At 35.2% G+C, this 17,893-nt stretch overlaps 1 protein-coding gene across 1 annotated transcript in view; it reads left to right on the top strand.

Moving 5' to 3' along the window:
- Positions 1 to 15,551, top strand: part of GABRA1 (gamma-aminobutyric acid type A receptor subunit alpha1) — a 58,680-nt gene extending 43,129 nt beyond the window's left edge. Inside the window, exons 8-10 of the mRNA XM_072824257.1 lie at positions 3,385 to 3,537; positions 6,845 to 7,047; positions 12,685 to 15,551. Coding sequence (XP_072680358.1) covers positions 3,385 to 3,537; positions 6,845 to 7,047; positions 12,685 to 12,996 — 668 coding nt within the window. The 3' untranslated portion in view covers positions 12,997 to 15,551. The remainder of the gene's footprint in view (positions 1 to 3,384; positions 3,538 to 6,844; positions 7,048 to 12,684) is intronic.
- Positions 15,552 to 17,893: the final 2,342 nt, after the last annotated feature.

Below are 17,893 nucleotides of genomic sequence, written 5' to 3'. Positions count from 1 at the left end.
TTTGACATGCTTAGTGCATGAGCACTTGATGTCTAGAGATACTCTTTCTATTCAATAGGAGATTGATTTTGTTGTTGTTGTTTTTTTCTTTTATCTTTAATCTATTACAACATGATTCCGATTTTGCTGTCTTTTCTTTTCCTTACTTAAATGTTTTGTGCCAAAACTTCTTAGATTTTGTTTAATTTAGGAAAATGATTTCAATAGATTTGAAGTCCTCTTATTCTCTCTCTAATTTGTTAGTGAGGAAGTGGTTTATATAACAAACAAAATGTCGAATAATAGCTCCTCCAAAATCATATTCTTTGCAGAATCTTCCTCAAATGTCACATTGTGAACAACAAAAGATGATAATGGAATATGTATAGACACTCATCTTTCTGACATTATATGAAAGATGGAATTTTTTCTTTGAGCTGATGACATTTTGTAAACCACAGTTGAATGAATGGTTAGAAATAATAATGCATACTCCTGAGAGGGTGAAATGTAACATGGCCATGTCCCCACAGGAGTATCTTTTCATAATGCTGGGAAAATTGGCTTTCTACATTTTTCTCAAATTTAAATCACTTATTTCTTTCAGATGACCTTGGAGTCATCACCCAAGGTATCTATAGAAACTGAAAAGAAATTAGTAAACATTGTATATACCCTCCCAAAGACAGAGTCTCATGGATGTTAATTTGTGTGAGTGTCCTTAAACCTCAGTGCCTCCCTTTTCACCACACACAGATGTTGAATACTTAAAATATGTAAAACACATGCTATATTCAAAGAACTATCCCTCTTCTCAATTAGCTTTCAGTTTGATGAGACGGATAAAGCATGTAAATTAGCTAAGATAAGAAGTATGAGATTGTATTATAACTGTAAACAGAAGGTATAAATAAATTTGAAGTTACTTACCAGCGATCAATAAATGACAGTTGTTATCATTATTAACAATTAGCAATGAAAACACACTTGGGAGTGTGAATGATTTCCTCTTATAAAGAGTCAATGCATTTTCTTTTACCAATACTTTTACCAGTTCTGAATGGAGGGAAAAGAGAAGAAAATGGAGAAAGGAACTAAAATTTATTTTAAAACTCCTATACAGCATGATCTTAAATAGAGCCCTTATTCTTTATTCTCCCCACAATATACTTCTCACTATTTTACAGATTAGGAAACTGAGGATCAGAGACTATAAAGTGAATTACCCAAGGCTATCCAGAAAGAAAATAGCACATATAAGTTTTAAACCCAAATCCATTTGTTTCCAAGGCTAATAAACTTGCTTCTATGTGACATTTCTTCCTATTCCACCATGGACTGAGCCCAATTCATAGATGAACAAAATAGTCACTAATAATAGATTTCAAGTAGAGAATTTTGTAGGTCAAGATACTGAGATGTGAAAATGTGTGGTGAGACATGAGACATGATACTGAAATGCATATTACAGCTATGACATGGAGAGTCTTAAATCCAGGTAACAGAGTTTACTTGTCAGTAGGTAACACTGAAGACATTGTGGTCACACTGGGGAAGGACAGAGTGTTTGTTAGTGGCATCTGATGGATAGAGGTCAAGTAAAAAATCCAACAATATGTGGGACAGCCCCCACAACAAACAATTAACTGGCCTGAAATGTCAATAGTGCTGAGGTTTGAAACTTTAATGCAGATAATGGGAATGCATTAAGGTATTTTAAGATTTTATGTATGCTTTAAAAAGATTACTCTGACATCGAAATTTAGGGAAACTGGAGTGAGGAAGTGACTGGAAATAAACAAGGCAGTTAATAGATCTACAAAGGAGATAAGAGCAGTGACCATGAGATAAGGCATAGCCAGAGATACTGCAAAGGAGAAATTAAAATTGTGATGATCAACTGATTCCTTTCTCTCTCCCTCAGAAGCCCGACTTAACATGCAAGGTTTGATTCTAAGATTTTAGCCTGAGTGAGCAGACAGATGAGAGGACCATGAATTTAGAGATGGACTCTTAAGTGGAAAAGCAGCACAGCTCTACACTATTCATTATTTTTTTATGAGAAAGGTTAATGAATGTCAGTTTTTGAACATACTTAGTTGGTGATGTCAATGAGAAATCAGTATCTCTGAGATGTCTAGTAGATATTTGGGAGTACAGGTTTGAAATCAGTGTCACTTAGAGCTGTTGATTTGGCAGCCCTCTAGATACAAATAGGGCAAGGAGTGAGAAGGGAAATTCCTGGTTAGAGTCAAGAAAAAATGAGGAAGAAAGCTGAAAGCAGAACTACACCAGGAACCTCTACAATTACTTTGCAGAAAAGTGAAGGTTGGGATATTTAGAGATCATGGACAGTTTTATCCATATGTAGCTAAAAGTAGATGGCCAGGCCATGGGCTGAGATATAAATCACAGGTTGTGTGGGGAAATTTTTTAGATGAAGGGAAGGAAAAAGTTTGGTGAATACCAAAGAAAGTGATGTTTTCTTAGTATGAATACACATTTCTCTCCTGCCCACCCACAGATGGCTAAATATATATTGAGAATGGATAAAGCTAAAAGTTTCTACGATTTACAATTGAGGAAATATAACATCAATTTAAAAAAGAAAACTCCTATAATTCGGGTTGTATATCTATCACTTTGGATCTCCAAATGAAATCAGACTTTGATGTATACAAAGATCATGAAGTGTGCCCAGGTAGTCCACTGTTTCCTAACCCAAGCTAGGAATTGGGACAGGTTCAAAAGCTATATTGAAGTGGATTTTCCTTGGCCTCTCTTAGAGAGTGGTTTGTGTATCTAGGTGGGACCTGAAGAACCTTCCCAAGTGATTCTGATGAAGGTATTCCTCAAAATAAATTTTGAGAAACCCTAGGTTCTAACCCACTCTCCTCATTCCAAAGATCAGGCTAAATTAAATAACTTACCCAGGGCCACAGAGCTGCTAAAAGGAAGTGTGGTGTGAGAACTGGAATTCCCCTAACTTGGACATCAAAGCTACTTCATTAGATAGCCTGAATGTCTTCCGCTGTGGTAAACTGGGGATTTGGTCTGTTCTAATCCATTAGTATGTGTCATCAGGATCTTGCACATTGCCTTCTTGGTCATTAAAGCCAATCTGTAAATAGATGCTCAGCTATGTCTCATAAATGTGTGATGTACCAGGATAAGGATGCAGCAATATCCATGAGATCTCTGGCACCTCAGTCTCATCCTCGAACCCTTTTTGGTATTTTTATAATGTCTCCGTTCTTTCCTGGATAAATGTTTTCTCTTCAGGAACCAAATGCCACATAGAGAAAGGATGTCTTAAGTCTAGGTTTTTGCTGCTGTTTGAAAAATCTGGAGATAACTTCTTTTCAAGGTCAAATTGCTCACCTTACTGTCTGTTTCACCCTCTAGGAGAATATGTTGTTATGACCACTCATTTCCACTTGAAGAGAAAGATTGGCTATTTTGTTATTCAAACATATCTGCCATGCATAATGACAGTCATTCTCTCCCAAGTCTCGTTCTGGCTCAACAGAGAGTCTGTACCAGCGAGGACTGTCTTTGGTAAGTGACAATCAGGACATGCAGGCAAGGGTCTGGAGGACAAGTTATATTGGTGATGTTGTAAATTGAATGAAACAATAATCATGGGTTAAAATCTGAAGTTAGCCCAGTAGAAAGAAGGTTCAAAGAATTACCATTTCATTTTCATTATGGTGTGATTTTTAAAAACTCTTTCTTTAAATAGCAAGCTGTTTTTAATGCATGTAAATAGATGCATGTAAATATCAACTAGGCCCACGCTATGTTTAAGACTCTTTACTACCGAATAAAAAGCTTAAGTTTATAATCTAAACTGAGGATTATCATGTGCAGAGATCCCTATGGTATCATTCTTTAATAACAGCCAAGGTCTGAAAAATCAGTTATCTCAGGGAAAAAAGCAAGACTTTGCTGCAAATGCCCAGAAAATAGTTTTTTCTTCTGAACTTAGCAAAGTGCTTCCAGGTTGGAAACCACATCTTTGCTCTCACAAGTAGTCTAGGAACACAGGTATATGAAGATCCAGAATGATCCCAGTTGCAGAGCAAAAAAAGTAGTTCATTTCAAACTCTTTTTTTTTATTACCATTTGTTAGTATTTACTAGTGTTGAAGACACTTACTAGAACTGAAGATTGAACTCTTGTCAAGATACGTGTTTCTGTATGCATATTCAGTGTGAACATTTTATTCACTGGAAATTGAAAAAAATAGCACATTTTATGTTTTATGTTTATTTTTGTGGAATGAATAATAGCACTATAGTGAAAAGGATTTTTTTTTTTTTAATGCTAACTCTTCCTCTCTTCTTACCCTAAAAAATCCTACCTTTCCTTTTTGGAAATTATCTAAAGCATTTTGAAATGTTTTATAAGTTAAAAATCTTGCTCTTAACATTTTCAACAATCGGATATCTCAGCCAACTCATGCCCTTTTGGTGAACATAAACTACATATCTGTAAACTCAATTGTGGCAAATATTTCCTTGTTTCAAGTTATATATTTCTAATGTTTTTCGTTCAGTACAATCACAAATACAGTTTCTCAAGGCCTTTGGCCTTTTAACATTTACTTAGTGCACATGTTTCTATTGTTTTTAGTCTCAACTCAGCACATTCTTCTGTGCTACGTTAGATGCCTGAGAGGGTCATATATACTTAAAGAAAAAATACACAAGGGAAAAAGAAAAAAAAAGTTGTACAGAGTAACAGCTTATTATAAGGCATCCAGAATGCAACAAAGCTGAAGTCTCTTATGTCTTCAAACATCATCTTCTTGATGGTCATGCTCTGTCATTTAGAGGCAATGTGATTATGTAATTTTGCTGCCAGGTAGATACAAGTTTTAGGTTCAATCTTCACTTTTCTAAGATTCAATTGAGAAGGCAATTAAAGTAAAATAGTACTGTTTAAAAGATTAAGTGAGAAGAATAAAATATGTAAATTGTCAGGTTGAGTTCTTGGAACTCAGTTGATGAGCTCAACACATTTTTGTTCTTTTCCCTGTACTTATAGCAGGAATTGTAAGATATCACACACACACACACACTCTCTCTCTCTCTTCCCTTTATGCTATTCTTACTTTTAATTTATGGATATATTTAGTTTAAGAACACTCATTCCCAAATTACTTCTGACAGTTGCCTACATGAACCAAAATTTGAAAAAAAAAAAAAAAAAAGGAATTCATCGTAGCAGAGATTTATTAACAAGGACTGAAGTTGTCAATAATAATAGCCATTAACTTTGTTCTTGGTATCAGGCTCAATGCTAAACACTTTATTACAGCATTTTATTTAATACTCAGCCCTCTGAGTTAGACTTATTAAAATTAATTTACAAAGAAATAATTTTTTGAAAAACCAACAGAAGTTCAGAATTGTGAGGCAATTTTCCCAAGGTCATTCAGCAATTACAGAGCTGGGATTTGAAACTGGGTTGTTCTGTTCCCCAAATACCAACATTAATTACCTTTGCTCTTTGCTCAAGTTAATATTGATATGTAAATTTAAGGGCTGTTTACCAGCCAATATTTCTTTAAACCATTTGTTGGTTGTATAATACAGATAATGCCCCAGACCTTTCTGTAACACCGCCAAAGTTTAAGTCTATTCCCTACATCTGTGACCATGTTTCCAAAATATGATTTAACAAAAGTCTTTGTGTTTCTTCTTAATCTTATCACTTCCTAACATAGTTACAAAGATCATCTACCTTAAAAATTCATGGGAAACTAGGGACTATTAGATGGTTTAAAGCAGCTTAGAAAAATCAACCACCTACCAGCTGTGTAACACTGCTGATTCTCTAAAAATTAATCAAAAAGGGTAGTTATAGATAAGAGTTTTAGATACATCAGATGACGGTATCTTCCACAGCAATAATTTATCATCTTTAAAATGCTTTTACCTATTAGTGCTAGGAGATGGTGAGGTTGGGACTAGTCACTGGAAGAGGTTAGAAGTTCTTCCATACTATGCAGCCTATTGGGTGAATTAATTAATATATTTTCAAATGGCTTACAAGGTATATTACAATATTCTATTATAATGCACACATATACTAATAATCTAAATAATCTAAAAGCAACTGACTTGAAAACTGCTTTGAATATTGATAACTTTAATCACTGGGGATGGATTCGCAGAATAGGGCCAGATGAGGCAGCATTAACAGAGAAAGGGAAAGCTTATGGACATTTGAATCAGAGAAGCTTGTGCTCAAATTTTTGTTTTGCCATTTCTGTGCCATGTGGCCTCAAGCAAGTGACATGCAACACATTTCAGGAGTTCTTTCAAAAAAGGAGCTGTGTCAGAATTAGGGGGAAAAGATAGTATAAAAGCAGAAGAATATATAACAAAATATTATCCTAAAATAATTCAATTACCTATCAATTATTGATTAACAAGAAGCTATGGGCTTCTTGGTTTATACATTTAGTATATACAGATAGAATATTAAACAGAGCTGAGGACCCAGCAATTTCTTGTGTTATCAGAGACAGTAAAGATCTACGCTTTCTGTTTAAATAGTTGGGGACAATGAGATAGTATAATTTCCTTTCCTGCTCAGGATACCCTATTCAATGTGCCCATTTAAAGGAACTCACAACATTCACAGCTTCTCAATAGCAGAGCAATCTATCCCTCCAAGAGGTCCCCCTCAATCCCACCACACTGTGAAATGCAAACGCATCCATCCCAAACCAAAATGGGATGAACTAAAAAACACAGTGTATCTGTGGTCCTGCTGGTTTCCCTTTGCACAAGTAGGCTGACCTCCAGTGATCAAATTTTATAGTGTGAACCTTACTTCATTTCTTTCTTTACAGGAGTAACAACTGTGCTCACCATGACAACTTTGAGTATCAGTGCCAGAAATTCCCTCCCTAAGGTGGCTTATGCCACTGCTATGGATTGGTTCATTGCAGTGTGCTATGCCTTTGTCTTCTCGGCTCTGATTGAGTTTGCCACAGTCAATTATTTCACCAAGAGAGGTTATGCATGGGATGGCAAAAGCGTGGTTCCAGAAAAGGTAAGTACTTTAATATCCCCTGTGGTATGTATCACCGGTATGTCTTACTAAACCTGTGAGATGGCATGTTTGGACCTCAAGGGATGGATGAAGAATGCAGAGACTAGGTAATGAGGATTCTATGTTTCTTAAATCGTAAGTGACTGTATGCTATGGTAATTTTGGCAGTGCTCAAGAGAGAGGTTGTTTAAGTGGGCCAGTATACAGAGTAGAGTGAAAGAGATAAAGGAGAGATGAAGGTAAACAGTCCTACTCAAAACTGCTTTCCTATGGTCTCTGAGAACAATTTTAATCAACTTGACATTGGGAGCAAATAAAGTTATGCCATTATAATTTGAACTTGAAAATCATTGTCTTTTGGTTGATTTCTGAGCCTAATCACTTTGGTCATAAATATTATTAATCTAATGTCTCAATTGAATTGAGTTTACAAAATGCATTTTCACCAATTTTCAGTTAAGTAAAGGACAAGGAATATATTTCCTTTCCAAATTAGAGGTTTGCTTTAAGGATCATACAAGGAAGTCACAGAAAAATTCTTCATTGTAGAAAATTATTAAGTCAAGCTCATTACTGCTTGCCTAAATTAGAACCTATTTTAGAGTGTATTTTAAAGCACATGTGTGGAGGATATTTCTACTCCTGTGGCTTGAAGGAAAAATATGTCAAAATGTAAGCGAGCCTTGGGATGATGGAAAGAAGGTCAAAGTCAGAGACACAGAGATTGTAAAACATCTAGAAATAATCTAGGAGGAATCACTCTGTAGCAGCTTTTTCCCAAATTCTATTCCTGGGAGTACTAGTCTTATGAAATAGTCTCAAAGAATAAAGTTCTGTGGTTGAATACACTTGAATAATGCTGCATATCACAGAGTCACAGGGTATTTAAGAATCTGAAAGTCTATAGTAAAGAAATTAATTTAATGGTGTTTTCCTCATAGCTCTACAGACATACTAAAAAAGAGAATCTTTTGCAGTGGAAACATCTACCATATTTAAACTAATTTATAGTGTGTTACTGACTATAAGATGAGCCATTAATATATGCAAAAGTAAGAAAGAAAATATGCTGCCAAGTAAAAGCTCCTTTAGATATACCCTTCAGGCACGGATGAATCAGCTAACACCCTGATAATCTCCTACACAAGTAAAAAGCAAAAGAAAGTTCTGTGTAGAACGCACTATGGCAGCCAACAGGAACCAAGCTCTCAAAATTCACTTGCCTTGAAACATACTTGCCAAGTATTTAAAAAAAAAAATCTGAATTTGCAAACCAGGACCTTGGCTCAGGTTCCATAGAGAGAAGAGACAAGACAAAGGGATTGCACATACCAGTTGGAGAGAGGAGTAAGAGAGTGAGGACAGAATGATTATCAGATGCTTACTTTAGCCATTGATGGTCTCCATTTGTCCTAGAGTAGAAGGACAGCCCAAAGGGGAGAGAACCATACATGGAGAATGGTTAATCATAGGACCAATTATAAGACATCATATAAAACTACCAATTATAAGACATAGCCCAGAGTCATAGATGTGAACATTTTTTATTATTTATTTATTTATTTATTTATTTATTTATTTATTTATTTATTTTAAAGATTTTATTTATTTATTCATAGACACAGAGAGAGAGAGGCAGAGAGGTAGAGACACAGGCAAGGGGAGAAGCAGGCTCCCTGCGGGGAGCCCGATGTGGGATTCGATCCCGGGTCTCCAGGGTCACACCCCAGGCTGCAGGCAGCGCCAAACCGCTGCACCACCGGGGCTGCCCCAGATGTGAACATTTTTAAATGCATATCTTAGAATCACTGAAATAGTCTGCTAAAGTGCTTCAGAATTGGTGATATCTAAACATGGTTGATATTTAGGTGGAAAGTGATGTGCCAACATTGGGGAAAATTGCTTTTCTATCTTAATATTTTCTTTGTTGCCAGAGGCCAGTGTCTTTCTGATTCTTTCTCATCAGTATCAGTTATTAGTAACTCGTTAGATGAATTTGGTCTGGAAAGCATAGAATTTAGGTTGAGGTATGATTGAACTCACCGTTCAATTTATATTTATCTCTGGAGTATTTACATCTAATGAAGGTGATACAGGTCAGACCCTGTATTCATGTCTCAAAGAAAATACTCTGATCTCTATTAATCTACAGTCCATGTTATTCAGTATAAAAATATAGATGTTAGGTAGAGTTGTATCATATATTATTTATCATTATCATTATCATACACATATATTATTTATCAATAATTCATCTATATCTCTCATCCTAATGAGAAAGATAATATTTTCTGTAAATTATGCCTCTAAAAACCTTCCCCAGGGCTTTACTGGTTTGATTTACTTATTATAGGGAGTGTGAGCACAGTGTGATCCAGGTCTCATGTTGACATTCAGAGAGTATGAATAAAATATGCTTTCTATGACCAGGTGAGTGTTTTCAGGAGAGTTAAATTTTCAATCTCTGACATGGTGTAACTTGAAAAAAAAATTTTTTTGTAAGGCATCACATTAACAAGTGAGCCTTCAGGAGCCTGCTTAAGATGCATTCTCGTATGGTAAATTGCTGAAAGAAATATCAGTTTTTTTAAAGAATATGGAGGAGCTCAACATTCTCAAAGATTAAAGAAGATTATTAAGTATTCTTTCCCAAATAAGCCAACCAGATATTTCTCAATATTTTATTCAACATATTTTGCAAATAAAGGCACTTAACTTGAGAAACTTTAGTACTGGAATATTATCATAATTTGGCACTGGGAGAAATGAAATTTATTAATAATACAAACTCTTCTCCAAGAATTATCCCTGCTGCAGATTATTCATTTCAATTTATCTAACAGGATGTCTGTCACTCAACAAGTTTTGGTTAGATTGGAACCTACTGCCTCTCTTCAGCAACGGAGTACATACCATTTTATCTAAAGGACATGTATGCTTTTTCATGTAGTCTGTAATGTTAGAAGTCTTATTTGTTAAAGGAAAATGGACTAATACAAGTTCAATTTGGCAGTTTAATTGCATTGAAATAAATCCTATCTATTTTTTTTATTCCAGTATAGTTGAGACAAAATGTTACATTCGTTTCAGGTGTACAACATAGTGATTCCACAACTCTATGCATTAATGCTGTGCTCACCACATGTGTCACCATACAGTGCTATTACAATATCATTGACTCTGTTCCACATGCTATGCCTTTTACTCCCATGATGTGCTAATTCCATAACCAGAAGCCTGCCTGTATTTCTCACTCCCCTTCACCCGTTTTGCCCATCCACCTCCATGCCCTCCCCTCTGGCAGCCAGCAATTTGCTGTCTGTATTTATGGATCTGTTTCTGCTTTGTGTTTATTTATTCATTTGTTTTGTTTTTTAGTTCCACATATAAGTGAAATCATATGGTATTAGTCTTTGTGTGACTTAGTAAACCATATCTATTTTTGACCTGTATAATTTTGACATTTGAAAGAATCATTTTTTCTTGCTTTATTTTTTACAAATAATTATGCAAATTTCTGTCAACTTCATAAAACTTAACCAAATCTGTCTTCACTATAAGATAGGAGTACACTTCGAATAAGTGGCCTTACTTTTAAAAATGTAATACCAGAAAGAAAAAATTCTGGGCTTTTTTTTTGTTGTCCTAATGTAATTCTTAAGGATTCAGAGAGGGGGAAAAAGGTAGCAGATAGATCACAGGGCTGGATAATAAAGAAATTAACCTGTTAAAATTCCTGACTAGTGTGCTTTGTGAAAAGCACAGATCTGGTAGTAATATTTTATTCTAATTCAATAATAAAAATACAAATTATTCAGAGAGCATTGAGCCTGGTTGGTCAAGTTTAGCTGCTCATAAGTATTTCTGTATACCCTTTTGCAGTAATCAGTAGCAAGGCTCTACTTCCGAGGAATTCCAATTCAAAATATAGCTGTGCCCAAGACATATTTGTTCTTAAAAATTTTAACTAGTGGTGTAGTGTGCACAAAAGAATGAGAACTACCCTCCTGGGATCCCTGGGTGGCGCAGCGGTTTGGCGCCTGCCTTCGGCCCAGGGCGCGATCCTGGAGACCCGGGATCGAATCCCACATCGGGCTCCCGGTGCATGGAGCCTGCTTCTCCCTCTGCCTGTGTCTCTGCCTCTCTCTCTCTCTCTCTCTCTCTCTGTGACTATCATAAATAAATAAAAATTAAAAAAAAAAAAGAAAAAAAAAAAAAAAGAGAACTACCCTCCTAGGCTAGTGCTGTCCAGCAGAAATATGTGAGCAATATGTAATCTAAAATTTTCTAATAACTTTGTTTTAAAGGTACAAACCAGTGAAGCTGATTTTTTCTTTTTTTCTTTCTCAGGTTTTTATTTAATTTCTAGTTAGTAAACATACAGTATGATATTAATTTCAGGTATAGAATTTAGTGATAATAATATGCTTTTAACCAACATATCAAAAATACTATACTTACAATATGTAAACAATAAAAAACACTATTAAGGAGATATATTACTTTTTTCTCTTTTTTTATAGTAGGCCTTCAGAATCCTATACATATTTTATACTTATACACATCTCAGACTAGCCACATTTGAAGTCCTCAGTAGTTGCAAATGACTGGTGGCAATTGTATCAGACCACATAGTTGTAAACAATGATTCACTTCATTTTTTAGAAATTTCCATATGACAGAAACCCCAAGAAATGCTGCAGTTGTGACTCATTGCACAGATAACACTGACAAGCAGCTGACATTGAACAAAAATTGACTTCAGGAAACCCTGAAAAACTCTGCTTTATCAATCCACTTGCAACATGAGGAGAAGGAGCAAATAACAGTTGACTCAGCAACTTATTGCTGCAAAACAAACCACTCCAAAACTTAGTGCCCTAACGTAACCACCAGGCCTTTGGGTCTGGGAACAACCTGGTGGTACTTCCATGAGTAGGATATGGCTCACTAACATGCTTGCAGAAAACTAGAGGCTCCACCAGGGGGAAGCATCCACAATGGCCTCTCACTCATCTGGGGCCTGATACTGGCTGGTCTCTGGTCTCCCAGTTCTCTAGTCCAGGCTTCTTCATGTGGCAGTAACATGTTTCTAGAGGGTAAAGGCTGAGGCTACAAAGCTTCTTGAGGATAGACTCCTAAACTGACATCACATTACCTCTTGATGGGAAATCCTGGAAAATACTGTGCCCTTCTTTTCCAGCTTTATTGAAATATGTGACACATGACATTGTGTGAGTTTGAGATATACAATGTGGTTGATATGATATTTATATGTTGTGAAGAGATTACTACCATAGCATCCATTACCATCTCTATCCTGTCACATAGTTACCATTTCTTTTTTGTGGTGAGAACATTTAAGATTTGGTCTTAGCAAGATTCAAGTCCAGGATACATATTTATTGTTAGCTATAATCACTGTATGGTTAGATGCCCTAACTTGTCAAATTTATAACTGGGCATTTGTGTCTGCATTTTTAATTTGTCTCAATAATACAGCCATACATTATATTTCTTACAATTTAAATAAAGCATAGATTTGGATTTCAAAGTAAAGGTCACTTTACTTAGCAACGTATAAACTTCCTTACCACAGTCTACTGAACGAAATGCTTTTACTCTTTCCTTCTACAGCCAAAGAAAGTGAAAGATCCTCTCATTAAGAAAAACAACACTTATGCTCCAACAGCAACCAGCTACACCCCTAATTTGGCCAGGGGTGACCCTGGCTTAGCCACGATTGCTAAAAGTGCAACCATAGAACCAAAAGAAGTCAAGCCGGAAACAAAACCACCAGAACCCAAGAAAACCTTTAACAGTGTCAGCAAAATTGACCGACTGTCAAGAATAGCTTTCCCGCTGCTATTTGGAATCTTTAACTTGGTCTATTGGGCTACATATTTAAACAGAGAGCCTCAGCTAAAAGCCCCCACCCCACATCAATAGGTCCTTTTATTCACATCCTGTTGTTCAGTCCTCTGCACTGGGAATTGCTTTCTGTTCTCAACGCAGTGATTCCCACCTGCTTTATTGCCTCTGTCTTAAAGAATTTGAAGGTTTCCTTATTTCCATAATTCATAGAAGAACAACAGACCCCTGTCCAGCAGTCCAGAGCAAAGCAGAACATATAGCTGAGAGACAGGATTCTGAGAGGAAGCAAAAGAGAAAAAGCACGACAGAAGGAGACAGAATGAGAGAGGAAAGGTATGTGAGTAGGTCCAGACTGTAGGGAAAAGTAGAAGGAAAATAAAACTTAACTCTATAACTCCAGGTCATTTGTAGATATATATTTCCAAATGTTCTAAAAAAAGATACTGTATATGTCAAAAATATTTTTATGTGGAGGTGTTTCAAAGAATAAATTATAAATGTTTAATGAAAGAAATTTTAAAAATCTATTGTCTTTATTGCACAAACTTCAGTGTGCTTTACATTTTGTTTTGTTTTTTAAACTGATGTATAGCTTTAACACTTTGTTTCCAAAGCTGAAGACCCCCAATTTTTCTCCTTTTAAAAATAGCTAATGCATTACTCTGTTGTTAAAGGCTATTTTAAAATTCATGGAAATGGCATACGCAAACGTGCAGTTCCTTACCGTTAAGCACATTTAGTCCAAAAGAGACAAATGCTTTAAATAGGCTACTTCACCATCATCTGACCTTTTATCACTAGATTCAATGAGGAATCATTTTAACAGAGACATACACTCAATAAAAACTAAAAACTAAAAAAAAATTAAATAAAACAATTAAAAAATACTTTCTTTGCTGCCCTGTCTATATCCAGATAGCACATGGGTCCAATAATCACTTGATTCTCATTATAAAAAGATGTTCTTAGAGGGGCAAACATATTTTGCAAGCTCTAGAATTGTTGAATGTATTATTTTATATAACAGTACATTAAAAGCTTTAGATTGAAATTTATGACTAGTAAACAAATATAGAATATATAAATTATATATGTAAATATACAGCATGAGATTGTACATTTTTTACTTTTTTAAAGTTATGTTCTTAAAATATTGTGTAGGACTCACCGCTCTTAGCTGTTAGAATGTTGTAAAGTGCTATGGAAATACCTTTAGAGCCTGAATTAAAAACAGAACAGCCTGTGGGAATCAGATGGAAATTAAACAGATGGGTATAAAGTCCGCTTATGTAGAGAAAGCTTATAATTTCAAACTATCGCCCGGTGTACAGTAGTAAATCCGTTGCTCTCTGCTCAAGTCATGCCACATTTCCCTATCTGAGGCTCTTGTAAAATAGAAAGAAAATGGAAAAGCATTAGTTGGAGCTAGAATATATTATTGCTATAATTGCTGATACCAACTATCTCAATAAGTGTTGTACCATATGTAGCATTAAATATAAAAACACATGAAAGAATGTACAGGAAATAGCTTTTATTGAGTAACATTATTATATTTCATTTATACTGTAGCAATATATTTGTAGGTATACTATGTAAGGGCTTTAACTACAAGAGGTCCATTAATACTCCCTATAAAAATTCTGGTCTGTTTCATTACTTCCCAGATGTTTTAGAGATGAATATGTATTCAGAAGGTATTTTTGAAGTCTCCTTTTGTCTGACAGAATTTCAGAGATGTTTAAAATTAGCATCCAGAATCCACAGGTCATAGTCTAACCACATTTAGAATACTACAGCATAAACCTATCAGCATAATTGCCAAATAAGTCTGTTGGGATCCGTACCCAAGTTTTGAGCAATGTTTCTTTCAAAAAGCTGCTATCCAATGATGTAGGAAAAAACACAGTTTGTGTTTTCCTAAGCAAACTCTGGTTTTCTTTTTAAATGTGCTTTATTGTTTGATTTGGTCCTGCCTAAATTCAATGAGCTAGGCCAATAAAGACTGAACCAAGGACATTTCATCCTCTGGTATCATGTGTAGATATCATGTATAGAAAATAAAATAAAATATGGCTCTAACTTCTGTGTTGCTGTTTATATCTGTTATTTTTCGGCGTTAACCTAATGTGTTTATAAAGAGCATTTTATCTTCCAGGCTCCTCATGGATAACATTTGGTCTGTATTTTGCTCACTAGATGTGAATATTTCTTATTAGTCTGCTTTTTGCTATGCAATGATTGCATTTCTATCATTTCTTAGTTTGTTAGTATGTGTGATAGTATTCTATTGTATAAATTGATTGCACAGTTTATCAAAGACCAATTATTCTATGTAGCTTTTCTACAGTGCTTTGCTAAACCATGTAATACTAGTTAAGTCTTCCTTGAAAATAAAGATACACTCTTATAGAGGACAGTTCCTGTTTACTCCCAGGAACATTTTTTAAAAGATGACACTGAATGTTTATTGCACCTTAGTGCAGTGAAGTGGCAATAAAACCTAACATGAATCGAGGTTGTTTATGGCAGATGCATGTATTGCTTTACAGAGTTTAGCAAAAGCTCTTAATTTTATGTCATACTGTATTCTATTATAATAATAAAGCTAACATTATTCAATAACCAAATGGAATGCTTGACTCTCTTTTCATATTATCAATAGGACCTACCATTGACCTGTTTTAAACATTTTCACGTAGGAGCACCATAAGGTGCCAAGTGCTAGCAAGGATCTAAAGTACCAAGAATATTTTTGAAGCTGTATCAAAAGTATGACTAAGCTATGATTTTTAAATTAATCACTTTTAAAAAGAGGAATTATTAAACACCCAGTATCTGGTAACTTCAGCTCAAAATTTATAAAACATAAATAGAACAGAATCAAAATGCTGAAATGATAGTAGAGTATCTTGTCAACAGCAAATTTGCTTTCTGATCTACTGTGCAGAGACCTCATTTGTTTTGAGGGAGGAGTCTGAGCATAGTCATTTTAAAAGCTTCTCTGGAGCTATTATATTCCTCAGTGTTTCTATCTGAGGAATATAATCTGTCTCGTCTGTAGAAACTGACCACAAAGTCAGATTAAAGTACAAAATACTTGTAATCATTTGAAAGACAATAAAAAAATGATTTCTATGACAGACATTAAACTGTACCTGGTTTCTACAGACGAGACTATATGAGGCAAAATCTTTCCGTGTCAGATGGTGGCCAGGCAAAAACAAAACAAATTATGTCTCTACAAATAATCTTCAAAAAATTTTTAAAAGATTCAGGATTTAGCAAAATTAATCGTTTTAAAATCCTCCAACCAAATTTCATATTCAATCCAAATAAAATGGTTCATATAAACTAGCTGGATCCACGTTCATTGATTTCTTGGCTCTCACAAAAAACGAATGTAGTGAACGATGGTAATTTTGGCTATCAAAATATATCCATGTCGGGGCTCACCACAGTAATTAGCTTAGGAATCAAAATCAGAATGGAGTTGGCATAATTGCTGACCATCTGTTTGAATTTCATTATACCTGTTTGTTAAGACCTTCTGTTGGAGTTTTTTAAAATATCTCCAACTCTAGTGACCAACAAGAACAAGCATCTGACTCCATTACATTATAGCCACACTTCAGTCAAATAAACTCCAAATGTTAATTTAATTAAACTAAATTCTTATAACATTCACTAAGTCTCTATTGTGTGTTAAGTATTGTGCTCTATGATAGGGATGTAGACATAAATATTTCATGGCTTTTTTTCCTTAAGGAAATTGCAATTATGATAGAGGAGGAAGAGAATCAGGAAAAGATAATAATATAAATACTGTAGGTAGAGGATGCTAAGGGCTAACTTGGCACTCTTCATAAGTTACATAGTTATATCTGTAGAAACTAATCCTGTCCAAGATAAAACTTGTACTGTAAGAAGAATTGAAGTGGTCCTGGACTATTTGTCAATGGCCCAGGGTTATAATGCCGGCCCTATGTATTGTGAACCATTGAACTACCATCTAACACGAGACCTCTTAGAATCCCTCAGCTACTGTGGTAGGTACTGAGATTATAGAAATGAAGATGACAAGATGATCTTGGAAAGCTGTAATTCACAAAGAATCCAAGTGAACATGAAGTTACAACACTTTAAACAAGATGTACATCTATCAATAAATGCACAAGGTATGGGGCATTTATAACCTGGAAAGTGGTGTAAGGGTAAGCTTCAAATGAAAGTGTTAGCTGAGCGAGTTTTTAAAAGATGACTCACTTAGGAGGCATCCGATTGTTGGGAATGGCTGATGATGATAAGGGACAGGTCTTTCATTGAAAGATGATAGTAATGTATTAGCACTTAACTCAGAGAGTCACAAAGTCTATTGCTAGAGAAATAACATATGTGTATGATGTAGACCAAATATGACACGAAAGCAAGAGCTAAGGCCTGTGAGAAACTGTCTCCTGAGCCTCAGCTGCAGCTATTTCGTGCCCTGTGGAGAAAGAGGCCATGTATTATTGCATGTATTCCAGTGTTAAAAACAAACAAACAAAAAAACTAAAAATGCTTTTTAACTCTACTTTTGAAACTATTGTATTCGTTAAATATATGAGCCAGCTGACTTCGGCTAACTCAACTGATGAGAAAGTCTTTTTCAGAAAATCTATACAGATTAATATATTTATTTGATAATCATTAATTAATCAGCTGTATTGTGTTTGGTGCAAGAATTATTTCACAGAGAAAGAGAAGGTGTTCCTCATTATTTAGTGAGAAAACTTTAAAACTGTATTTGAAACAATTCTGTTTTTCTACATGTTCTAAAGTCACATTATTTTTCAACAAAACATTTGTGGTCTAAAGAGAAGTTCAAGGGGCACCTGGGTGGCTCAGTGGTTGAGCATCTGCCTTTGACTCAGGTCGTGATCCCTGGGTCCTGGGAGTCCCACATCGGGCTCACTGCAGGGCTCATGCTTCG

Source organism: Canis lupus, chromosome 4, assembly GCF_048164855.1.
Source record: "Canis lupus baileyi chromosome 4, mCanLup2.hap1, whole genome shotgun sequence".
In the NCBI taxonomy this organism is placed as follows: Eukaryota; Metazoa; Chordata; class Mammalia; order Carnivora; family Canidae; genus Canis; species Canis lupus.
The sequence above is the reverse complement of the archived record's forward strand: the minus strand, read 5'-3'. Positions and strand labels throughout refer to the sequence as shown.